This window comes from Leptodactylus fuscus, chromosome 3, assembly GCF_031893055.1.
Source record: "Leptodactylus fuscus isolate aLepFus1 chromosome 3, aLepFus1.hap2, whole genome shotgun sequence".
NCBI classification, from domain to species: Eukaryota; Metazoa; Chordata; class Amphibia; order Anura; family Leptodactylidae; genus Leptodactylus; species Leptodactylus fuscus.
Genome location: NC_134267.1, coordinates 239913605 through 239940250, shown reverse-complemented (window position 1 = coordinate 239940250; position 26646 = coordinate 239913605). Strand labels below are relative to the sequence as shown.

Below are 26646 nucleotides of genomic sequence, written 5' to 3'. Positions count from 1 at the left end.
TACGGCTGCTAAACAATCTGGAAATCTGGCTAACAGAGAGGTAATGTCTTATCCAGAGAGATATATTTGGGTGTCATTGGCATAGAAGTGGTATTGAATTGAAAGCCATGAGATTCTATGAGTTGGCCTAAGTTGAGGGTGTAGATGGAGAACAGGAGGGATCCTAGGATGGAGCCTTGGGGGACACCTACAGAGAGAGGGCGAGGTGAGGAGGTGGTGTGCGAGTGGGAGACACTGAATGTGCGGTCAGTGAGGTATGAGGAGATCCAGGAAAGGGCCAGGTCTGAGATACCAAGGGATGAGAGAGTTTCTAGTAAGAGGGAGTGGTCAACTGTGTCAAAGGCAGAGGAGAGGTCGAGGAGGAGGAGGACAGAGTAATGGCGCTTGGCTTTGGCGATTAGAAGGTCATTAGTGACTTTTGTTAGGGCATTTTCAGTGGAGTGATGGAATCTGAAGCCTGACTGTAGTCTGTCAAAGAGCAGGTTAGATGAGAGATAGGAGGAGAGTTCTGAGTGGACATGTTGCTCAAGCAGTTTTGAGGTGTACGGGAGCAGTGAGATGGGATGATAGTTGGCTGAGGAAGTCAAGGGATGTTTTTATTTTGAGTAAAGGAGTGACAGTGGCATGTTTGAAGGCAGAAGGGAAGAATCCATTGGCTAGGGATAGGTTGAAGAGATGAGTTAGGGCCGGAGTAATGATTTCAGCGAGTTTGGGGATGAGATGTGACTGGATTGGGTCCAGCCCGCAGGAGGTGAGGTGGGATTTAGAGATTAGGGTGGAGAGCTTTTCATCAGTGACAGTGGAGAAACAGGTTAAGGATGAGGAGCAGCGAACAGTTGGGTAGAGGGGTTGCTGGGGGGTGTAGGGTGAAACTGTCTCTGATGGTGTCAATTTTATGTTTGAAATAAGAGGCAAAGTTGTCAGCTGAGATAAGTGATGTCAGAGGGGCACAGGAGAACGGAGGAGGGAGTCGAAGGTGGTGAATAGCTGTTTGGGGTTGCGGAATAGGGCAGATAGGGTGTTCTTGAATATGATAACTGCCTCTTTGTAACTGAGGACGTCTTCCTGGGAGTGGCTTTTCTTCCAGAGGCGTTCTGCAACCCACAAGGCACATCTTAGTTTCTTAGTCAGGTCAGTGTGCCAGGGTTGTCTATTGATTGGTCGGGCTCTAATGGTTGTGAATGGGGCTACAGAATCAAGGGATGAGATAATGATTTTCAATGTGTATGATACTCACATATAGCCAGGCACAGTTTCCACATTTTCTCATCTAGCCGATGATTTTGTGATAAATTTCTTAGGTGGTAATCCCCCATTAAGCAGAGTAAAACCAAATAACAACTATTGGAAAATCCCATGATTGCTAACTTAATGGCCAATAAAATGCATATGCTTATGTAGAGTCTATCACCTACTCCATCCAAAATAAACTACTGTAATAGTAATGTACCCACTGCAAACACAGTTCCAAGCATACCTTTGATATGTAGATCAGCCCGGCAGGATGACTGTGAGACCATGGCCCCACGTAGTGTAAACGTCATGATTATAAGACACAGAGATTTACATTAACTGCAAAGTGGGCAGTATTCTGGCTAATCCCATCTACACATTAGAAAATAATCTGCAATGGAAAAAATGCAATGTGTTGTTGCCTTGGTGTTTCCTCCAGCATTTTTGGTTGTGGCCCACAATGTGGGGTCTTAGTCTAAAGCCATTTTTTATGGGTATACTAATGAACCTTACAGGGGAAACATGGTGGCTCAGTGGTTATTACTGCAGCCTTGCAGTGCTGGGGTCCGGAGTTCGAATCCTGCCAGGAACAACATCTGCAAGGAGTTTGTATGTTCTCCCCATGTTTGCGTGGATTTCCTCCCTTTCTACATAGACAGACTGATAGGAAAACAAAGTATGCTCCTGTAGTTCAACTACAGGAGTGTACTGCACATTTGTGAGATTTTGGTGCACTGCTCTGTAATTGATGATGATCCTGCTCTAGAATTGCTGAGGGAGCCAAACTACATGACTGGATGGGTATTATTTCTGATGACGTGGCTGTGCTCCTGCAATTCAGTCAACACCCCCTGTGCTCTCTAAGATTCATTTGCATACCAGTAAAAACTGTTTTATTGCCATCCTGGTGAACTAATCTACATATCAAAGGTAGGCTTGGAATTGTCTTTGTAGCAGGTACATTACTATAGCAGTAGTTTATCTAGGCTGGTGTAGGTGATAGACTTCCTTTAATCAACTTGAATATTGTCATTTTCCTGAAGTGTGAAAGTTTGTTTTATAAATCTTCATCTATCCCCAGACTCCAAAATCTGTCTGTACTCCAAGGTGTCTACATGGATATAGGAAAATTCCATTGGAAGGTCAACAGAGATGCTGCTACTATTGTGTGCCCTGTTCAGAGGGTGAAATCTCCAATGAGACAGGTAATATTTACCTACAGACTGTCAAGCAAAAACAACTTGTAATGTTAGGAATATCCTTTTAAACACAGTTTCCCTCCACTGCTGTATCAAACCTGCCTCACCTTGTAAAGTCAGAAATAGTTTTCTCATTCCTATGACCTCTTGTACCCATTCAATTATTCTGGAAACATTGTAAGCTCCATTGGGGAAGTTGTTTCATCTGCGACCCGTGTACAAGCCTCTTGTACATAGAGAACCGGCTGTCACTCGCACAGTGAGGAGATGGTACAAGAAGAGTGATGGTGGTCTGGGGGATTGTTTTGACACAACTGCTTGGGAAGAGTTTCAGGATTCCTATGGATAGGACATGGAAGGTCTCACACACTGCATAATGGGCTACATTATGTTTTGTGTAAAAGTGGTGAGGTGCTTCTCTAACAACAAACCATGAATTCACCTTGAAATAAAAGCTCTTCTCAAGGAGAAAAAAGACAGTATTTAGGTCTGGAGACAAGGAAAGACTGAAGGATGTGAAAAAGGAGCTGAGGCCTCAAATACTGGAGGGAAAGGCCAATTATAAGAGAAAGATGGATCAGCAAATGAAAGACAAACATCAGTAAAGCATGGAAAAGCCTTAAGTCAATTTCTGGGCACAGACAACCTGTCTCCCAGGTAAAAGGAGATACAAAGTGGCTTAATAAACTAAATCTATTCTTCAATAGATTTGATCACACACACCAGCTTCTCCCACCCCAGCATGTCATTCAGTCTTCTCTTCCACACTGACTTCACCTTCTGCTGTTAGTTCTTACCTTCAGATTAGTATATCTATCAGTCATCTGGCTACAAGCTGATCTTCACAAGTGCCCAGGTGAGAAAGGAACTCAGAAAGATCAAGACTGGCAAGGCCGCAGGGCCAGATGGCATCATTGCCAGGCTACTTAAGACTTGTAGAAACCAGCTGTCTGGTGTTAATACACATATGATCAGTATAAGCCTGAAGCTGGGAATGGTACCAGAACTGTGGAAATCATCTTGTGTGGTAGCAGTTCCAAAGACACCTCATCCAACGGACCTTAATGGCTACACACCTGTAGCATTGACATCTCACTTGTCGAAGGTCTTAGAGAGATTGATTCTTGCACATCTCTTCTCACTGATATGGACCCTCTCCAGTTTGCCTATCAGCCATCATTCACCTTCTCCGTAGACCTCTTTCTCACCTGGAGAAACCAGGGAACACTTTGATTATAATGATCTTTGATTAACACCATACAGCCAGGGCTACTGAGGGACAAGCTGGCCATTGTTGGAGTGAACTACCAACACTTCAACTGGATCCTAGATTACCACACAAACCGACTTCAGTATGTGATGCCCTGGGCTGTGTGTCTGACACTATGATCTGTAATATGGGGCATCTCATCTTACAATTTTTGCCTCATTCCACTTCACACTGTACACTGCAGGTTTTAGGTGCAACTCATCTAGCTGCTATGTAGAGAAGTATTTTGGTAACTCTGCAATAGTAGGCCACATCACAGATGAAGATGACAGGGAGTACAGAGAATTGAATTTGGATTTTGAGAAATGGTGCCATCAGAACCACCTCAGGCATGATCCAACGGACATGCATTGAGATAGTCAAGACCTATAAGTACCTGGGTGTACCCCTCAATAATAAGCTGGACTGGGCCGATCACCTGGAGGTGCTGCACAGAAAGGGTCACAGCAGGCTCTGCCTGCTCAGTGGGGGCATCTTAGGGCCTTTTTCAACTCGATAGTGGCGATATCCATCTTCTTTGAAGTGGCCTGCTGGTGAAGTAGCATATCAATAAGGGATAGGAATAGGCTCGATAAGCTGTTTAGAAGGGCCAGTCTTGTGGAGCCCTTTGGACACAGTAAGGCTGCATTCACACAGAGTAACGCCAGGCGTCATTTGTGTGTAATTTGTGTGTCTTTTACGGCCGTCATAAAACGTTTACATAGAATTCTATAGGAAATGACGGCCGTCTTTTCCTATAGAACTCTATGTAAACGTTTTATGACGGCCGTAAAAGACACACAAATTACACACAAATGACGCCTGGCGTTACTCTGTGTGAATGCAGCCTAAGGGTGGTGGGTGACAGAAGGATATTGTGTGTGGTGAGTTACGTGCTGCAGAATAACTCCCATCCCATGTATGAAACCGTGATAGCACCGGGCAGTACCGTCAGTGACCCCAAGTATGAGAAGGAGCGCTATCGGAAATCTTTCCTCCCCACTGTGGTTAGGCTGTAAACCCAACACTGAACTAAGCGGAGATCATTCCATACAGAGAACTGAAAGATCTGTAAGATGTGATATCCCTTCTGCTACTTTTTACCTTTTTTATCTGATGTATTATTATTGTATTATCTATGCTGCTGTAACACATTGAATTTCCCGATGGTGGAACTATTAATGGGATATTTTATTCTCCCACTTCTTGTCCCTTTATTCCTTATAAATTATAAACTCCTATGGACTGGACCAAGAAAGCCAAACACTTGTACTGTACTGGGTGTCTTATTTGTTAAAAACTATTTCCAAAGTGAAGAAATAAGAATTTTTATAGCATCTTAGCAGATCTAGATGGATGTTAGAAGACACCTGAAAGGTTTTAGAAACAAAGAAATAAGGAAATACATGATATAAAGTTCCCTATATAACAGAGTATTATTCTAAAAGGAATCATGACTATGTCTTATACATTTCCATCTTCCCAGATATGGAAACTTGTCTGACGTGTTCTGAGTATCAATGGTCAAATGAGAGAAGAGACACCTGTATCCCAAGAACAATTGACTTCCTATCTTATGAGGAGACCCTGGGATTATCTCTGGTTGTTATTGCCGTGGTCTTCTGTCTTCTGACTGCTGTTATATTGGGGATATTCATCAAATACAAGGACACCGCCATTGTGAAGGCCAATAACCAGAACCTCAGCTTTATACTTCTTCTCTCACTCATTTTATCCTTTCTCTGTCCTTTCCTATTTATTGGGCGTCCAACCAGAATGTCCTGTCTCCTCCGACAAGTGGCTTTTGGGAACATCTTCACAATCGCTGTCTCTTCAATCTTGGTCAAAACAATCACCGTGGTCTTGGCCTTCAAAGCCACAAAACCCAACACATCAATGAGGAGATGGCTCGGGAGACATTTCTCTACATGTCTTCTAATCATCTTCTCATCCATTGAGGTTTTCATCTGTGTCATCTGGTTGTCTTTATCGCCACCATTCCCATATCAAAATTCCAAGGTAGAAATAGGGAAGATAATCCTACAATGTGATGAGGGGTCTGTCATTGGTTTCTACATTTCTTTAGGTTATATGGGATTTCTGGCTGTCTTGAGCTTTGTTGTAGCCTTTTTAGCCAGGAAACTTCCAGACACCTTCAATGAGGCTCAGTACATCACCTTCAGCATGCTGGTCTTCTGCAGTGTGTGGATTGCCTTCATTATGGCCTATCTCAGCACCAAGGGGAAATACATGGTGGCTGTGGTGGTCTTCACCATTGAGGTTTCTAGTGCAGGACTTCTAGTCTGTATCTTCTTTCCTAAATTTTACATCATCCTACTGAGACCAGAACTGAATGTAAAAGGAAACTTAATAGTTCAAATAAAACATAACGTAATATAACACTTACAGATGTGTCACCTCTTAGCTTTCCTGTATCTAGATATATCTTGAGATGTCTAACTTTAAATGTATAAGATAGAATCTTGCATAGGATTGATAACTCAAACGATGTGACCAGCCTGGTGATCCTCAGATGAGATGGAAGTGCCAGAGGTAAATAACAGCGCACTAGAACCGACTTGGTACAAATCTGATCCTTTATTGAAGACGCATACAACATGTGTTCAGTGCGATCCTTGTTTTCTTTGCTTGCATAGGACAGTCAGGTTACTGGATATATGAAAGCTGTCTACTATAGAACTGTGCAGACCTGTGTCCACCTCCCACATACACAACATCTCCAGACCTCCAGAGACATCAGTGAAGACTTTGCAGAAATCACTTTAGTTATAAAGGGCAGAATGATTAAAGGGGTTGGCCACTTTATAGCTAACAGTGTGTAATGTGTAGAACAAAGATAAATAATAAACTTTCTCATAGACATTCATTTTCATTTTTACGTCTTTCTCTTTATTTTTGAAGCCACGCCCCCCACTTATCTGGCTCTGCCGGCTCCCTGACACTCCTCCTCTGACCACTGAGCGCGTGACATGAAGGGGCATGTGACACTGCTTGACCATGTCATGTGACTTTGTTGTGCGCCTGCGCTGCTCTCCCAATTTGTCTATTACTAGAGACGCATTGAGCAGGTCTGCGTGTATAAAGGAAGTGCTGCATAACCTGACAGACACAGCGCCGCACCTACCATGAGGCGACCTGAAGCGACAGCTTCAGGCGGCGCTATGTCAGGGCCCCGGGGAGGGCAGCATTTTTGCTTACCTAAGCCAGTCCAGGACAAGCTGTCCTGGACTGGCTTAGCGTCACCGAGCGGTGGATTGGGGAGGCCGCTGGAGCAGCACTGCTCCAGCGGCCTCCCCTCACGCTCAGGCAGAGAGCAGGTCCTCTCCGTGCCTGCTCTCTGCCTGCTAACGCCGCTCCGCCCTGCCTCCTCGCTCCGCCCTGCCCTCCTCCCGAGGGGGGGGCGCCTTTCTGTCGTCCGCCTCAGGCGGCGAAAATGGCAGGTTCACCCCTGGACAGACACTACCTCAAACTAAACATAGCGAAAGGGTGAGAATAAAAAGTGTCCTGTCCCTTATCTAAACTAATTGAGAACTTTTATATATACACACACACACATACAAAATCACCTCACATATATAGCGCTCTCCTCCGATACCTTTTCAGGGGAAAGTGAAAGCAATAATAACCTGGCGCGGCAGGGGGCGGAGTCTGACCGCGCATGTAGATGGACGCTTGGAACTAGAGCTCCGTCTTCTTCAGCCGAAATCCCGCTTCATTCTCCAGCAAACTTAGCGAAAATGGTAAAGCCGGGCAGGGAAAAGGGCCAGGACTTACCTGAGACACCCAAAATGCAAAAACAACCGCATGATCTACAGAAATTCCAGCGGAGAAAATCTATCCAGTCTCCCGCCCGGAGCTCCAAGATGGCGTCGGCAGCAAAACAGGCGCTTTACATGGGGGAAGACTCTGACCTTGAGAGCGTACAGGAAGAAGACCAGGTAGAAACTGAATCAGTCTCTCTATCTCGCTCCTTTTTGCAAAAAGCCCTCACCAAAGCTTTATCCCCGGTGCTCACGGACCTAGCAGACATTAAAGCTGGAATACAGGATGTCGGGCAGCGGGTACAAAATCTTGAAACAGGCTATTCAGCATTACGAAACCACTCCGCCTCTGTAGCCGCTACACTAAGAGCCCACAAAGAATATATAGACAGATCGCTCACCCTGATCGAAGATCAGGAAAATAGAGGCAGAAGACGTAATATTAGAATTAAGGGCTTACCAGAGTCAGCTTCTGAGGATCTCACAAAAATGGCGGCCTCCCTTTTTTCAGATCTACTAGGCCCAGACCGAGCCCGCACAGTAGTAGTAGAACGCATCCACAGAGCGGTTAGGCCCAAGCCTCAGCCAGGTGAACCGCCGCGCGACATCATTTGTGGACTCCTGTCCTACCAAGACACCTTTGCCATACTCTCAGCTGCACGTGCCCAGCGTCACATCACTGTAGGAGAGGACGAAATTTTTCTCTATCAGGACATTGCACCCTCCATCTTAGCCAAACGGTGCACTTTAAAACCGCTACTGGAAATACTCAGGCACAAGGACATAAAGTACGCCTGGCTATATCCATTTGGATTAGCTATCACACTGAGAGGCAGAAGGTATACTATACATACCCCGGATGATCTTGTTCCTCTGTGGCCTTTGCTGGATGTCCAACCCATAGACATTCCCTCTTGGCTGCCCATGCCGTCGCTACCGGACCTTCCTGATCTCCTGGATCTAGAAGATGATGACCGTCCACTGAGCAGATACAAGTCTCCCAAGATGAAGAAGTTCACAGCTAAAAACAAACAGTACTAACTGAACTTTCTCTCTTGAACGTTTTTGGTTTATTTTTGGAGAATTTTTCTCTTCCTTATCCATACCTCTTCCTGAACAGATAAGTGCCTTAGCCATGTTGTGCTTAAGTTTGTTTGGCCTACTTATCTAACAGTTATTATGCCTACTGTAGAACACCTGTCTTTGCCTTCTATAAGTTACCAAAATGGTGTCTATAATTACTCTGATATATATTACCATATATAACTTCGCTTTGGAGCAATTTGCTTAGTTCAGAAATGTTATTATTTGTTACTTTGATAGGTTCTCATAATGGATGGTCTCTCCTTATTAAAATTTGGGGAGATGCGGACTGTGTCCCCCACTCTAGCTTAACATCATGGTTTGGGTGTGTGGGGGCCCCACTCTGCTTCTCTCCTACCTCTCTCCACTCCCCTACCCTCCCTCACCCACCCTATCTCCCACAACCTATATATTGATAGGTCTGGATGTCCATTTAGGCTTAGATACTAGTACCCTGGTCCTCACTGCCTTGGACCACCCGTTTTTCTTTTCAACGGAAGCGGGATCAGGCTGGCCTTTCGATCAGACACCCAATTTTCTTCCGCTCCGATATTTACTGAAATAGCATTATTAATTATATAGAACCTGTTTCATAACACTTTGTTCTCTCCAAGGTTATATTTGTTAGTTAACCTTTGTTTCACTGTGACTAACTGTTTCTGAAAAACTATTATATATTTGAATCCTCCTAGCTCAGACAGGAGAACCTTTTTCTCTCAACCCTCTGTCTCTATTTTTCCCCACATCTCCCCCCCTCTACCTTCTCTTCCTCTCCTCTCTCATTCTCCCTCCTCACCACTTTCAAGAAATTTATTTGTTTATCTAGGGAATTGACAATGTCGACAATTACTACCACCACTTTGAATGTGAATGGTCTAAACTCACCGCACAAGCGCCACGGTGTGATTAGGATTGCCAAGAAACTAAATTCTGATTTTCTTTTTATACAAGAAACCCATCTTAAAGCAGACAGGCTACCCCATTTCCCCAAGCAAATCTACGACCAATGGTTCTTCTCTTCGCACCCAACATCTGCGAGTAAAGGTGTGGCTATTGGAGTTAAGAGATCTATACCCTTCGAACCTCAAGGCCAACTATCGGACTCAGAAGGTCGGTACCTGTTTGTTAAGGGCCTACTTGCCTCCAGACGCATAACCCTGGCATGTCTGTACGCCCCCAACCACAAACAAGGTATGTGGATAAAGCAGGCTTTACAGGATCTTAAACAATTTGCCCTAGGAGATATTTTGTTAGCTGGTGACCTGAATGTCACATTGTCCCCGCAAATTGATTCTTCTTCTAAGAAGTCACCTGTCTCACAGAAAACTTTGGGTTCCTTAAACAAGACACTCCATGAGATGGGACTGGTTGATACGTGGAGAACTCTTCACCCCTCCACAAAAGATTTTACACACTTCTCCGCCCAACATAATTCCCACCAGCGGATTGATTACATTTTTAGCTCTTCATCCCTGCTAAACTGCATTTCATCATCTGCAATCTCGTGTGCCACAATCTCTGACCACGCTCCAGTAGTGACCAAATTTAGCATACCAGACTTAACACCCTCTGAATGGCACTGGAGACTCAATGAAGGTCTTCTAAATGATCCCTCGCTAGTTACTGATCTAACAGACAAACTTAAAGAATACTTTGTGCTTAATCAAACCCCTGATACTACAATGGGAATGATATGGGAAGCTCACAAATCTGTTGCTAGAGGCATTCTGATAGCTAAAGCTGCGTACATAAAGAAACAAAGGCAGAAGGAAGTAGATTCCTTGCTGTCACAAATCTCTTGTATTGAGAGACTACAGAAAGCAAATCAACTTCTTTCTAGACAATCAGACCTTCTAGTACTTAGAGATAAACTCAATAGACTATTCCAGCAACAAGTTTCAAGGCACCAGTTCTTTTACAAACTTAAAATGTATGAACATGGAGATAAGGCAGGGAGGCTTATGTCCCAATACATTAAAAAAAAAGAAATCTAAAGCCTTCATTCGCGAAATACGAGACTCTTCAGATAAACCCTCACGCACTACTCCCGAGATTGCTAATGCCTTCCAAAAATTTTATGAGCACCTGTATAACATAAGTGATCATGAATCTGTTCTTCCTGAAGCTACTAGAAGTGAAAAAACAGAGACCTTCCTAAACTCTTTAAACTTACCCCGCCTCTCAAACACTGCAATTACATCTTTAGTTGAGCCTGTGACACTGCATGAGTTACGAACTGTTCTAAAAACTTTTCCTCCCGGCAAGAGCCCAGGCCCAGACGGTCTGACCCTCCTCTATTATAAAAAATTTAGTGATGTTCTCCTCCCCAGGCTTGTAGACCTATGTAACACGCTACTCAAAGGAGGTGCATTTCCCAAACAGTCCCTAGAGGCATTTATCACGTTAATACCCAAAGAAGAGAAAGATCCCAAAATTTGCAGCAGTTACTGCCCCATATCACTATTAAACCTAGACATCAAACTTTGGGCGAAGCTTTTGGCCCTCAGAATTCAGCCTTATCTTCCTTCTTTGTTACACGAAGAACAAGCAGGTTTTGTCCGCTCCAGAGAAGGGAAAGACAATGCTCATAAGCTTCTGCATGCCATATCCCTTGCAAAAATGAAGAATACCCCTCTTGTCCTTCTCGGCGTAGATGCCGAGAAGGCATTCGATAGGGTTAACTGGAGTTTTATCAGATCTTCCCTAGCTAAATTTGGCTTCCCACAAATATTCATTGATGCTATCTTCTCCCTATACTCGACCCCACATGCCAGAATTAAAGTCAATAACACCTTGTCACCTTACTTTGACATCAAAAATGGCACCAGGCAGGGATGCCCCCTCTCGCCAACCCTCTTTATACTTTCCCTGGAGCCCCTATTACAGGCTGTTAGGTCGCACCCAAATGTGAGTGGCTTATCCCTCAAAGATCAATCTTTGCATGCCGCAGCATTTGCGGACGACATTCTTTTCCTAGTAACCAACCCAAAAGATGGCCTCCCTACTATAACAAACATGTTAAGTGACTATGGAAAGTTGTCCTTTTATAAACCAAACTTGTCAAAATCCGAGGTCTTGGTTGTGAACTTATCCCCCCAAGAAAAGCAAGAGTTAGAGATTGGTTCGCCCTACTTGTGGAAATCCCACAGTATTAAATATCTAGGCATAAACCTCACTAGCGACTTAGCAAACATCTACTCAGAGAATTTCATCCCTCTTTTACAAAAAGTCAAACAAACCTTGCACTCGTATGATCTCCCATACCTTTCATGGCTCGGCAGAAACAATCTTATAAAATCCTATGTAGTCCCAATAATACTTTACAGGCCACAGATGCTCCCAATTTCGCTCCCGCGCACCTATTTAGCCGCTTTGCGCTCTCTTTTTTCTAAATTTGTGTGGAAAGGGAAACCACCTAGACTTGCTCACTCTCTACTGATCAGAGGAGGTATTGCTCTGCCCGATCTGAACACTTATTACCAAGCAAATTTACTCCAACATTGGCTCTCCCTCAGTTCCCCCCTTCCGAATTCCCTAATTAGGCGTATGGCTGAAATACAATTTGGTCCTTCCCTGAACGACACGCTATGGAACTCCAGTAAGAAACAAATTAACAAAAACACTTTCCCTCTCCTTCTCAAAGGCCCCTGTGAAGCTTGGTGCGATCACCGTTCGTACTTGGCTCCACACCCATCCAAAGTCTGTCCTGCTGACCTTGTCCCTACTCTCCTTCCCAAGAACAAAAAAACAATAAGAGACTTTTGGTCCAAACTAGCTAACTACTCGTTAGGTGACTTGTTTAAGGATGATACACCGTTATCCCATGTCGCCCTTCAATTCCTGATTCCGAATTCGCCCACTACTCACCTGCACTATGACCATTTCAAGTGGTGCCTCTCTCTTATCTCTACACCAGAGGGTCTTAGGAAAAGACTTACCAAATTTGAAAAATTGATTGTGTCAAATGTCCCTGGAACGAGGAAATTATCTCACTGTAAGACTGCCCTAGCAGATCCCATCCTAGAAACTTCAAATCACAAGCCAGTTTTCCTCTCTTCCTGGGAAAAAGACTTGGGCATAACGCTGTCTGAGGAGGAAATGGAAGCCATCTTAACTAATTCACATGGTTTCTCGACTTGTGTTAAAATGATGGAAATGCACTATAAGACTCTCACTCGTTGGCACAGAACCCCCTCGTGGTTATACGCCCGCAAACTCTCTAACTCCCAACGATGTTGGCGCTGCAACACAGATCAAGGCTCCCCACTCCACATCTGGTGGTCGTGCCCGCAAATCAAACCCTACTGGGATGATATCCAGCGACATATTAGAGCTATAACCTCCACAACCATCACCCTCTCTCCAGCCTTAGTCCTCCTCTCCTGCCCTCAGCCGGACTTTAACCCGAGCAAGTCGAACCTCACCACCCATTTAATTGAAGCTGCTAAATCCTTGATCCCCGGCTTATGGCTGTCGACCGATATCCCTTCTATTCATCACTGGCTGGAAAAAGTTGCTTCTATTGCAAGATTTGAAGAACTCATCTTCTGGTCCAAAGGCCGCAAGGACAAATTCTTACGGATCTGGTCTCCATGGCTTGAATTCAGAGGCTCCACACTCTTAAATGACCACCACTGAACTAATTTCCTGCCCCGCTTTTCTCTGCTGCCCTACATCAGCTCTCTCACACTTCTAAGTTGTCATTGTCCCCTATTTTCAACATCCTCCTTACCCCACTCTCCCCTCCCTTCTGCTCATGCCCCCCTCCTGTCCGCCCTATTATCTAATTCTGATTCTATATTTTATACAATATTATATTTTTATTCATTGACAGTATCACAAAGTCATGTTTATGTCACATCACTTGTTTCTGTATCTGGTTCTGGCTGCGTCCAGAACAATTTTTCCTTTGATACTACGATTTATCTGATATTATTATACAACTCCTTGTTTTCCAAACAATGTTTTACCTTGTAAAAACTGTTAAAATTCAAATAAAATAAGAATTAAAAAAAAAAAAAATAATAATAACCTGGCGCGGCTATTAGCAGCGCCGGAACACCTAGCTTTCATCTTGTGCTGTGATCAATGGTTTAAAAAAACAAACAAACAAAAAAACCCTAGCTGAACTGCGCCATTGTGAGGGTGCGGAATCGGCCCTTTGAATGTAGCACTCCTGCTTTGAAAGCCGATGGCCGCCATTGAGATCAGCGATGTCCGTCGGACTTTCATTGATTGGTCCATCTGAATATGACGTCAAAGCAGGAGTTGTGGCGCTCAATTCAAATTCCCTAAATGCCCATTCATACAATTGAGTAGCGTGATTCGTCAATCCCATTCGGCCGAATCATAGAGGGACCGGCGTGGATATTAGCAGCAACAGACACCATAGAATCCATCCCTATGCTGAGGCAGTGTTATCACAGCACAGGGATGAAACCTAGGTGTTCCGGCGCTGCTAAAAGCCACGACGGTCCCTCTATGATTCGGCCGATTTGAATAGAGCGCCACAACTCCTGCTTTGACGTCATATTCAAATGGACCAATCAATGAAAGGCCGACGGACACCATTGACTTCACATTCTCCTTGTGATGGGGCAACCCCTTTAAACTCGAGTCAGGGTCCAACTCAGGGGTGTAACTACTGGGGTAGCAGCAGTACTTTTGCTTGCCTCTGCTTTCCCTTGTTCCCTCCATGGGGCCCCGTGTATCTCATATCACGTGCTGACAGCGACATGATATGGGACAGATGGAGCCCCCTGGAGGGAACAAGGGAAAGCAGAGGCAAGCAAAAGTAGAAGTGGGGATCGGTGAGCAAGGTCATGAGCCCACAAGATGAGAATATGTTTGGCAAACCCCATGAGATGTATTTTATGAGATTTGCCTGGCGGTTCTGTTCGGACCAAACACGTTCAACATGAAAGTACTATTATTATACGCATAAGCATAGTGATCCCTATAAGACTCTTTAGTAATATTATGTGGGCCAGGGTGACATCAAAATGTATAATTATACAGGCATAACCTATGTCTTCTGGAATCCAGGAGAGGTAATTAGTAGAGATGAGCGAACAGTGAAATATTCGATATTTGTTTCAAATAGCCCCTCAATATTTGACTATTCGAACGAATATCGAATCCCATTATAGTCTATGGGGAAAAAAGCTTCATTTCAGGGGAAACCACTATTCGACTCAGGACGGTCACCAAGTCCACTATGACACCCCAGGAAATTATGCCAACACCTCTGGAATGCAACTGGGACAGCAGGGGAAGCATGTCTGGGGGCATCTAACATGCCCAAGTACCTGTATTATGCCACTAATAATGCGGGAGCTGACTTTTCCCCATAGGAATGCATTGACCAGCGTTGATTGGCCGAATGCCATACAGTGTACAGCATTCGACCAATCAACGCTGGTTCTGCCAGAGAAGTCGGAGTCTAAGATCGTTCCACAGCAGTCTCCATTGTGGTCCGATCTCAGATATAGAAGAGTTCAGCGCACCGCCAGCTCTGTTACATCTCAGGTATAGCGCTCAGAGTTGAACGCACAGCGGGAGCTGACTTTTTCCCATAGGAATGCATTGACCGTACTCTTGCATGTATCTAGGACTTACAAGGAAGGTATATAGAGCCCCAAAGAGCTGTTTGAGTAGTTCTAGTCTAGTTCACAGTCTCATATGAACCGAATCTGAAATCCACTATTCGTATAAAGTGGAGGTCACCTGATTCCGGCAGCCAATTACTTTTTCCGTTTTTTTTCACTGCCCCCGTTGTCGTAGTTCCTATCCCACCTCCCCTGCACAGTTATTGGTGCAAAAAAAGCGGAAGGAAAGGTGGGAGGGGAAACAAATTTTTAGTGCGTTTGCCACGTGGTATTCAATTGGAATCAAATACCTCGAACAGCCTGATATTTGATCAAATACCAATTCGATCGAACACCGTTCACTCATCTCTAGCAATTAGCATTGTTTTTTTTATTTTTGACACCTTCCCTGGGCCTCCAGTTATTATACTCTAGGGCAGGGGTCCTCAAACTTTTTAAACCGTGGGCCGGAGGCAGAACAGGTCGCACAGACATCGGGAGCGGTGCCCTCCAATAGATAAAGTGAAGTGCGCCCCATGGCCTGGCCTGAGCTCCCCAGGAGCTTCAGTATAAATGCACACCTGCAGGCGTTGTCGGCGGGGCCAGACAGAAGTGCTTGGTGGGCCGCATGTGGCTGGCGGGCCGCAGTTTGAGGACCCCTGCTCTAGGGTCTGAAGAGCTCATATGTGGTGTACCCCATATATATGACATTATACTGTGTGGAGGGTCCATAACAGAACATTTTACTGTGTACAGTGACCTCTATGGAACATCATACTGTATGCAGGGACAATTATGTGACATTATAGGGGCCAGTATGGGACATTATACTGTGTGGAGGTACCATTATATGACATTATACTGTCTGGAGGCCACTTTGGGACATTACAGTGTTTGTAAATGGGGCATTATACAAAATAGGGGCCAGAAAAGGGGGCGCTATGTCATGTGGGGGGTAATGGACTCAAGTCAAAAGTTTGCTATGAAGCCCAGTCTTTCATAGTTACACCCTTGTACACAATAGCATAGATACATATATGCATGTACAGTATACATAGAAATACATATATACATCTATATATGTTTATACAGACATATACACTCACCGGCCACTTTATTAGGTACACCTGTCCAACTGCTCGTTAACACTTAATTTCTAATCAGCCAATCACATGGCGGCAACTCAGTGCATTTAGGCATGTAGACATGGTCAAGACAATCTCCTGCAGCTCAAACCGAGCATCAGTATGGGGAAGAAAGGTGATTTGAGTGCCTTTGAGCGTGGCATGGTTGTTGGTGCCAGAAGGGCTGGTCTGAGTATTTCAGAAACTGCTGATCTACTGGGATTTTCACGCACAACCATCTCTAGGGTTTACAGAGAATGGTCCGAAAAAGAAAAAACATCCAGTGAGCGGCAGTTCTGTGGGCGGAAATGCGTTGTTGATGCCAGAGGTCAGAGGAGAATGGCCAGACTGGTTCGAGCTGATAGAAAGGCAACAGTGACTCAAATAGCCACCCGTTACAACCAAGGTAGCCAGAAGAGCATCTCTGAACGCCGCACAGTACGTCCAACTTTGAGGCTACAGATGGGCTACAGCAGCAGAAGACCACACCGGGTGCCACTCCTTTCAGCTAAGAACAGGAAACTGAGGCTACAATTTGCACAAGCTCATCGAAATTGGACAATTGAAGATTGGAAAAACATTGCCTGGTCTGATGAGTCTCGATTTCTGCTGCGACATTCGGATGGTAGGGTCAGAATTTGGCGTCAACAACATGAAAGCATGGATCCATCCTGCCTTGTATCGGTAACGGTTCAGGCTGGTGGTGGTGGTGTCATGGTGTGGGGAATATTTTCTTGGCACTCTTTGGGCCCCTTGGTACCAATTGAGCATCGTTGCAACGCCAAAGCCTACCTGAGTATTGTTACTGACCATGTCCATCCCTTTATGACCACAATGTACCCAACATCTGATGGCTACTTTCAGCAGGATAATGCAATGCCATGTCATAAAGCTGGAATCATCTCAGACTGGTTTCTTGAACATGACAATGAGTTCACTGTACTCCAATGGCCTCCACAGTCACCAGATCTCAATCCAATAGAGGAGCATCTTTGGGATGTGGTGGAACGGGAGATTCGCATCATGGATGTGCAGCCGACAAATCTGCGCCAACTGTGTGATGCCATCATGTCAATATGGACCAAAATCTCTGAGGAATGCTTCCAGCACCTTGTTGTATCTATGCCACGAAGAATTGAGGCAGTTCTGAAGGCAAAAGGGGGTCCAACCCGTTACTAGCATGGTGTACCTAATAAAGTGGCCGGTGAGTGTATATATATATATATATATATATATATATATATATATTCTGTACAAATTACACAGTATATGTTTGAAAGTATACATATAGCTTCAGATGGGTAATAAACATTATCTAGTGTTTAGATTGGAGGCTTGTGACCATTTTCAGTGTTTGTCACTGTCTGTGGAGGAGCTGAAGTGAATAAAGCTGTGTGATAACGTCCTATTTGTGGAAAGATGCAGAGCTGTCATGTGACCTCAGCTCCACCAATGGAATGCAGGCAGGAGTTTTACTTTCAGTTTGTTGATTGTCCCGCCCACACAGGCCGGCTGAGCTTACACTGTAAAATCTCATTTTAATGAGGAACAGGTAAGATAAAAATCATTTTTACAGCACATTTGTCCTATAACCATCTTTCTGAGTTGTCTGGGGCACTTTGATTTTGGCCAACCCCTTTAATGTTATTCTCAGTCTGATTAATATTAGATGTGTTTCGCATTGTTTGTGTTTCCTTTTGCAAGAAGTATCCATGGCAAAATGAAATGTTACCTTTTTTGTTTTAATATAATAATAAGTTTCTTTGGAAAATCTCTTATGTATATGAAAAAAATAAAGGACAAAAAGAAAAGCAAAAAAGACTGTTTTGCCAATCTGTGTATTTCAGTCCTTGGTTACAATCACATATGTTTATAACTTTGTTTTTTCTCTCTTTTTATAGATGAGGTTTGTTTGTTTTTTTTTAATTAATTTTATGAGAGTATGGTTATAAAAAAAAAAAAGCCGAGCTTTACCCCAGAACCACGACTCTGCTTATAATATGCGGTGCAACAAGAAAACACAACTTATCAAACCTTTGTAATACAAGTGGGAAATAGAAACTCACGCCATGCGGAGGACTTCTATTCTTCATGTGTTGGAGACTGACAGTTACAGATATAGCCTAACAATCACTGCAAATCTTTTACTGTTTAATACTAGAAATGGGCAAACCCTTGAAGATAAGATAAGATAATCCTTTAATAGTCCCACAGTGGGGAAATTTCAGTATGTTACAGCAGCATAGTAATGCAGATACAGGATAATACACAGTAATATATTACAGACGTAGACACACATACACTCACCGGCCACTTTATTAGGTACACCATGCTAGTAACGGGTTGGACCCCCTTTTGCCTTCAGAACTGCCTCAATTCTTCGTGGCATAGATACAACAAGGTGCTGGAAGCATTCCTCAGAGATTTTGGTCCATATTGACATGATGGCATCACACAGTTGCAGTCGCAGATTTGTCAGCTGCACATCCATGATGCGAATCTCCCGTTCCACCACATCCCAAAGATGCTCCTCTATTGGATTGAGATCTGGTGACTGTGGAGGCCATTGGAGTACAGTGAACTCATTGTCATGTTCAAGAAACCAGTCTGAGATGATTCCAGCTTTATGACATGGCATTGCATTATCCTGCTGAAAGTAGCCATCAGATGTTGGGTACATTGTGGTCATAAAGGGATGGACATGCTCAGCAACAATACTCAGGTAGGCTTTGGCGTTGCAACGATGCTCAATTGGTACCAAGGGGCCCAAAGAGTGCCAAGAAAATATTCCCCACACCATGACACCACCACCACCAGCCTGAACCGTTACCGATACAAGGCAGGATGGATCCATGCTTTCATGTTGTTGACGCCAAATTCTGACCCTACCATCCGAATGTCGCAGCAGAAATCGAGACTCATCAGACCAGGCAATGTTTTTCCAATCTTCAATTGTCCAATTTCGATGAGCTTGTGCAAATTGTAGCCTCAGTTTCCTGTTCTTAGCTGAAAGGAGTGGCACCCGGTGTGGTCTTCTGCTGCTGTAGCCCATCTGCCTCAAAGTTCGACTTACTGTGCGGCGTTCAGAGATGCTCTTCTGGCTACCTTGGTTGTAACGGGTGGCTATTTGAGTCACTGTTGCCTTTCTATCACCTCGAACCAGTCTGGCCATTCTCCTCTGACCTCTGGCATCAACAACGCATTTCCGCCCACAGAACTGCCGCTCACTGGATGTTTTTTCTTTTTCGGACCATTCTCTGTAAACCCTAGAGATGGTTGTGCGTGAAAATCCCAGTAGATCAGCAGTTTCTGAAATACTCAGACCAGCCCTTCTGGCACCAACAACCATGCCACGTTCAAAGGCACTCAAATCACCTTTCTTCCCCATACTGATGCTCGGTTTGAACTGCAGGAGATTGTCTTGACCATGTCTACATGCCTAAATGCACTGAGTTGCCGCCATGTGATTGGCTGATTAGAAATTAAGTGTTAACAAGCAGTTGGACAGGTGTACCTAATAAAGTGGCCGGTGAGTGTATACTGAGAGAAGATATACTAGGAGTCCATAGCAGCTAAGGAACAGAAGAGAAAGAAGGAAGACTTCATGGTCATAATCATTAGTTCTCTGTGCGGAGTGTCTTCGCTTGGTCTGATGTAGATTATACAGCCTGGTCGCAGTTTGAAGGAAGGACCTGCGATAGCTCCTTCTCACACTTGGGGTGAAGCAGACGGTCACTTACAGTGCTGCCAAGTCCCATCAGGGTCCCATACATGGGGTGGGATTTGTTCTCCCTCATATATAAATAAAAATTATTATTATTATTGACGTCACCACAGACAGTATCCTTCTGTCACCCACCACCTGTACTGGGTCCAAGGGGCTCCACAGGACAGAGCTGGCCCTCCTGATCAGCCTGACAAGTCTATTTCTGTCCCTGGTTGATATACTGCTCCCCCAGCAGGCCACACCGAAAAATATGGCTGAAGCAACCGCAGAGTTGAAAAAGAGCCTAAGAAGTGTCCCCTGGACTCCGAAGGCCCTCAGCCTCCTGAGCAGGTAGAGCCTGCTGTGGCCCTTTCTGTGCAGCGCCTCCAGGTGATCAGCCCAGTCTAGTTTATTATTGAGGAGCCCACCCAGATACTTATAGGTCCTGACTATCTCAATACATGTTCCTTGGACCTCCACCGGGGTCGGAGCACTTCTCCGTTTACTAAAGTCCACCACTATCTCCATAGGGTGCGTTCACACGATGTAACATGTAGCGCGATCTGGCACGTATACGACGTGTCAGAGTTTGAGTGCTCAATATTTTGCAGCCGCAAAATTACGGGCACAAAATAACGCGGCGTATCGCTCGTAACGCCCATCAAAATCAATGGGATGTTTTTGAGCACTCAAACTTTGACACGCCGTATACGTGCCAGATCACGATACACGTTACATCATGTGAACGCACCCTTAGTCTTCCCAGCATTAATCTTGAGGCAGTTCTGCTGGCACCATTCAACAAAATCCAGGTTTAAGTCTCTGTATTCCCTATCGTCGCCATCAGTGATAAGGCCGTCTATAGCAGAGTCATCGGGGTACTTCTGTAAGTTACAGCTGGATGAGTTGTGCCAAAAGTCAGCAACGGTGTGAAGAGAAATGGGGCAAGAACTGTACCTTGTGGTGCCCCCGTACTACAGATCACAGTGTCAGACACACAGTCCCGGGCTCTCACATACTGAGGGCAGTTTGTCAGGTAGTCTAGGATCCAGTTGGACAGGTGATGGTCCACACCACCAATGTTCAGCTTCTCCCTCAGTAGCCCTGGCTGGATGGTGTTGAACACACTGGAGAAGATAAAGAACATTATTCTCACCGTGTTCCCGGGTTTCTCCAGGTGAGAGAGAGCTCTGTGAAGAAGGCGGATGATGGCATCATCTACCCCAATGCCCGGCCGATAGGCAAACTGGAGGGGGTCCAGAGCGGAGCTCACCAGGGGGCGTAGGTGTGTCAGGACCAGTCTCTCTAGGACCTTCATCAGGTGGGATGTCAGTGCTACAGGTCGGCAGTCATTGTAGCCCATCGGGTTTGGTTCCTTTGGGACTGGTACCACACAAGATTTTTTCCAGAGTTTAGGTACCACTCCCAGCTTTAGACTCATATTGTACATGTGCGTAATAATGCCACCTAGCTGGTCACTGCACATTTTAAGAACCCTTGCACTTAAACCATCAGGTCCTCCGGCCTTGTCTGCTTTAATCCCTTTGATTTCCCTACACACCCGAGACTCCTTGAGGATCACATAGTCAAATTGCAGTTGACTGCAGGTCAGTGGAGGTTGGGTCTTAGTGTGTGAGTTGGCTGACATGCTGGTGAAGGGACAGTTGGTTTGGAGTCAAATCTATTGAAGAATAAATTAAAGGGGTTGGCCACTTTATAACTAACAGTCTGTAATGTGTAGCCCAAAGACAAATAATAAACTTTCTCATAGACATTCATTTTCAATTCTACACCTGTCTCTTTATTTTTGAAGCCACGCCCCCGCTTACCTGGCTCCGCCTGCTCCCCGACACTCCTCCTCTGACCACTGAGCTGGTGACATGGAGGGACATGTGACTGAGCTTGACCATGTCACACGTCTGTGCCTGCTCTGCTCTTCTGCCTGGTCTTTCACTACTCAGCAAGGACCTTATGACGTCACAGTCACATGACTCTCTAGTCTTGTTACTGGGTAGGCGTTTCTGTGATTGCAAGAAGGTCCTTCAACAATGTAGAAAAGTTGTATCCCATTGCAGTGGAGGAACATGCAGAGATGTGAGGTGCCTGGTGTACTGTGGGGATGTGAAAGATGTGGGCTGCACTGTGTAGTGTGGGTGAGATGTAGGGTGCATGGTGTGGAGGGGAGGACAAATCTGGGGGAGAGATCTGGGCTGCATTGTGTAGTGGGGCTGAGAGATGTAGGTGCATGGTGTACTGTGCAGGGGGGGCAGATCTCAGGTGCATGGTGTACTATGGGGTAAGATTTGTAGGGTGCATGTTGTAGTGTGGAGGTGGAGAAGTGTGGGGTGCATTGTATAAAGTGGGGGAGATGTGGGGTGCATTGTCTAATGGGGAGAGATATGGGGTGCATGGTGTACTATGGGGTAAGAGTCATTGGGTGCGTGTTGTAGTGTGGAGGTGGAGAGATGTGGGGTGCATTGTATAATGTGGGGTGTAGTGTGTACTGTGGGGTGCATAGTAGAGAGGCACGTGGAGAGCTGGGGGGTGGTTGTGTGTGCTCCTTGTACTGAAGGTACATTCAGGAAGGGGGGGTTTGGCGATGCACAAGAGGCTCATGAAGAATGGAGGAATCTTTCATATCTGTGTTAGGGCTAGTTCACACGGGGACATGGAGGCGGATTTTGACAGCGGAAACCACGTCATAATCCGCCTCCATACAATGATAATCTATGTAGAGGGCTTGCTTTTTTTTATTTTGCTAGCGTTTTTTACGCTAGACGAAAAAAGAAGCTACATGACCTTTCTTCAGGCGTTTTCCGCCTGAAGAAAGCAATAGAAGTGAATGGGAAGCACGTTTTTTACCATGCAGTTTTTTGCGGCCCGTTCTCTTTTAAGGGATGGGAAAAACGCCTGGCCTTGTTGGAAGCGGTTTTTACAAAAAACGCTATACAAAAAGAAGGCCAAGGTTAAAAAAAAAAAAACCTTCCTAATTAGGAAGCATTTTTTTCCGTTGCCAAAATAAATCATACGTAATTTACGTGTGAACTAAGCCTTAGGTTTGCATGAGAGGCACATGAAACTCTGGAATACACTGCAGTTTTTGCCGTGCTGTTACCACGTTGGGCTTCGGCCATAAAAGACACATTGGTAGCTGTGTGAAACTTGTTTGGAGTGTTCTGAGCTGTGGAGTGCTTATTAACACTATGGGGGTGCACTAGAAAGATATAGAATGCTTGTCTGGGGGTGCACAGGAAATATATGGCTAATGGTGAAATAACTGCCCTGTGGGTATCTTGCAAGGGGGGTCATAAGAATTTGAACTTTTCTCTGGAATTTGGACTGGTGAGGACCTGGCTGTATATATATATATATATATATATATATATATATATATATATATATATATGTCACTGGTGAGGACCTGGTCCTTCTGGAGTAGGGGATTTGGCCATTTTACTGTGAGCTGGCTAAATACTACTTCAATTCAGATCTTGACCACTAGGGGGGAAAAAGGTCCTGACTAGAGATGAGCGAACACTGTTCGGATCAGCCGATCCGAACAGCACGCTCCCATAGAAATGAATGGAAGCACCTGTGATGATGACTTTGCCGGCGGCCGGCCGGCGTCACAGGTGCCTCCATTCATTTCTATGGGAGCGTGCTGTTCGGATCGGCTGATCCGAACAGTGTTCGCTCATCTCTAGTTCTGACCAGTAATGGGAAATAGATCCCACTGAGGCAGCTAATACTATAAGTGATAAGGAGCAGGTCCTTACTGAGTATAGGATTTAGTCTCAACTCTATTGTAATTGATGGTGTTCGGTGGCATTTTATTGAATTTAGCGCTAAAGAAGGTGTTTTGGGGCTCCATTCAAATGGGATGAATCATAGCGGCCCTCAGCGGCTATTAGTTGTGCAGGACCACTAGGATTCAGCCCAGTGTTGTGACAGTGACAGCCATTGTGAGCGCATTCTGTTAGCCGGAGGTGCTGAGGTGAATGAAGCTGTGTGATCACATCCTATGTGTGGGCAGCGCTGTGATGCGCCTCAGCCTGGAATGTAGGTCAGGAGTTTCACCTTCAGTTTCTTGATGTCCCGCCCACACAGGCCGGCTGAGCTCACACTGCAATATCTCATTTTAATGGGGAACAGGTAAGATACATTTCATTTTTACAGCACATTTGTCCTATAACCATCTTTCTGAGTTGCCTGGGGCACTGTGGGTTTTTCAGCTTAAGGGTGGCCAACCCCTTTAAGCTCGTTAAGCCACTTCCTGTCCCCTTCTATCTGAGGACCAGCCTTTTGTTTATGTTTTTTGTTTATAGATTTATCTTCTTTCAGATTCGGATGTTCATTCCAAAGATTCATTTTAGACTAAATATGTTGATCATGAACTGGAAGTGAAATTATTATACACTAGGGTGTCTTCAGACCACAAAGATGAATAGGTGGAGGTCCAGAAAAGGTGTAAAAAATATTACAAACAGTTATACTCTCCTTCCCTCGACTCTTCTGGTCTTCCTCATGTCATCCATCTCTCTTGGTCCTCTTCTGGCCTCTTCTGGACTCCTGGGTGACGTCGTGCACAACAGGGTCATTGCGGAGTCTTGTGATTAGGCCTCAGTGGTCATATGACTTTACCTAAGAGTTGGGAAGAGGCTAGAAGAAAGAAAAGTGAGGGAAGAGACCCAAGAGTATAATAATTTTGTCTGCTCTCAGTGTCTTGTAAATTGCAAGCCTGAAGTGCAGACACCGATCTAGTTAAAAGTAATGCATTGATGGCAGCCCCAAGGTGAGCCCCCCACCCGAGTCAGGGCGCCCGGTGCAGCCCTTCCCTCTACCCTCCCGTACCGATAGCTACGCCTCTGCTTCCGGTTTTTGGGTGACAAACCCCTAAAGTTTCAGGATATATATGAACTACAGTTTTTGAAATTCGGGTAAAATTTGGTTCAATCTGAAATGGTTTGCTCATCTCTATTTAAAGCACAGAAAAGCAAATTATCAGATCACAAATAGGAATAAAGGGGATGGCCATGAATTAGTTTTGTGAGCTCTTATTAGGATACAAATATAGTATGCGATTGTTGGGGGGGTGGAACGGCAGTTCCCATGCAGATCAGCTATAGCAGGCCACTTTTGACAATGTACTTTACATAACAAGGGGCTGGAAGCAGTCAGCTCCATACCCTGTATAGTAGCCAAGGATCGGTACTGGCTATGTTTTGTGTACAGTGCAGGCATTGGAAGGGGTCCATTATAGCTTATCTGTGCAGAGGCTAGACAACGCTATTAAATTAAAATGTGGGTCAAAACTACTTAAACCCAAATAGAAATGAATAAAACAATTGTAGTTCAATATTGGGTTAGTATATTATAAGAACGGAGGTTGTCTAAAATATATCTTTTATTTATTATATTGTATTCTAATCATCAGAACCTGGCATTTAGAAGGCAATGATAATGCGATGGTGTTATGTGTGTAAGCTTAATCCCCAAGTGAATGCATCAATGTATAAGAATACAAAACAAGTAATCGGCTTTTACATAAGGGAAGAATATTAAAGCCCTAGTAGTTTATTACACAACTGCAGAAATGTAGTGAGCACCAGAGCACCATGAACAAAGCTCCTAATAAGGAACAGATATGTTGAATAATCCAGCTAAACATATTCAACTCTCCACTAGAATGGGCTGCCGTACTCCAAGTCTGACGAGAATTAAGGAGATTATATCTCTCGCATATGTATAAAAATGAGTTTTTGTCTGTCTGTATGTTCTTTATGCGCGACCAAATGACTGGACCGAACTTCACTAAATTTAGCAAACAGATACATGAGGTGTCCGGGAAGATTTTAGACCAGTTCTCAACTCTATCGGACATACCGTTCCTGAGATACAGTAGTCCCAAAACAATGACCTGCATTAGCCAATACAAACCTGCAAGTTTTTCACTCATATTCCAACTGCCATACACACAGTCACTCCACATGCACAAGCCAACACTAATATCCAAACTTAGATACACACATCAGAAGATTAGATACACAGCTCAGCACACAGTATTAGATGTCGGAGGATTAGCTATGCAGCTCAGCACACGTCAGATTAGATACGCAGCTCAGCACACGTTGGAGGAATAGATATGCAGCTCAGCACACAGTATCACACATAGAGTATTAGATACGTGGTTCAGCACACCGTATCACATGTCAGAGAATTAGATATGCAGCTTAACACACAGTATCATGCATCAGAGGTTTAAGTACACAGTTCAGCACACAGTATTACACATCAGAGGAATAGATATGCACTTCAGCATACAGTATCACACGTCTAAAGATTAGATACGCAGCTCAGCACACAGTAACACACCTATTAAGATTAGACACAGTATCATACCTCTTAAGATTAGATACGTGGACCAGAGAACAGTATCAAATGTTGGAGGATTAGATATGCAGCTCAGCACACAATATCACGTGTAAGGGGATTAGATACGCAAATTAGAACACAAAACACACGTCAGAGTATTACAGCTCAACATACAGTATCAAACTTTGGAGGGTTAGTTACATGGCTCAGCACACAGTATCACATATCGGATGATTAGATACGCAGCTCAGCACACAGTATCAAACGTCTGTGGGTTAGATATGCAGATAAGCACACAGTATCACACGTTG

The 26646-nt window shown here is 44.6% G+C and overlaps 1 protein-coding gene across 1 annotated transcript in view; it reads left to right on the top strand.

Annotated features, from left to right (window-relative positions):
- LOC142198660 (vomeronasal type-2 receptor 26-like) overlaps positions 1-24367 on the top strand; it is a 28130-nt gene extending 3763 nt beyond the window's left edge. Inside the window, exons 3-6 of the mRNA XM_075269689.1 lie at positions 2315-2438; positions 5168-6036; positions 15611-15700; positions 24305-24367. Of these exons, the coding sequence (XP_075125790.1) occupies positions 2315-2438; positions 5168-6036; positions 15611-15700; positions 24305-24367 (1146 nt within the window). The remainder of the gene's footprint in view (positions 1-2314; positions 2439-5167; positions 6037-15610; positions 15701-24304) is intronic.
- The last annotated feature ends 2279 nt before the right edge of the window (positions 24368-26646 follow it).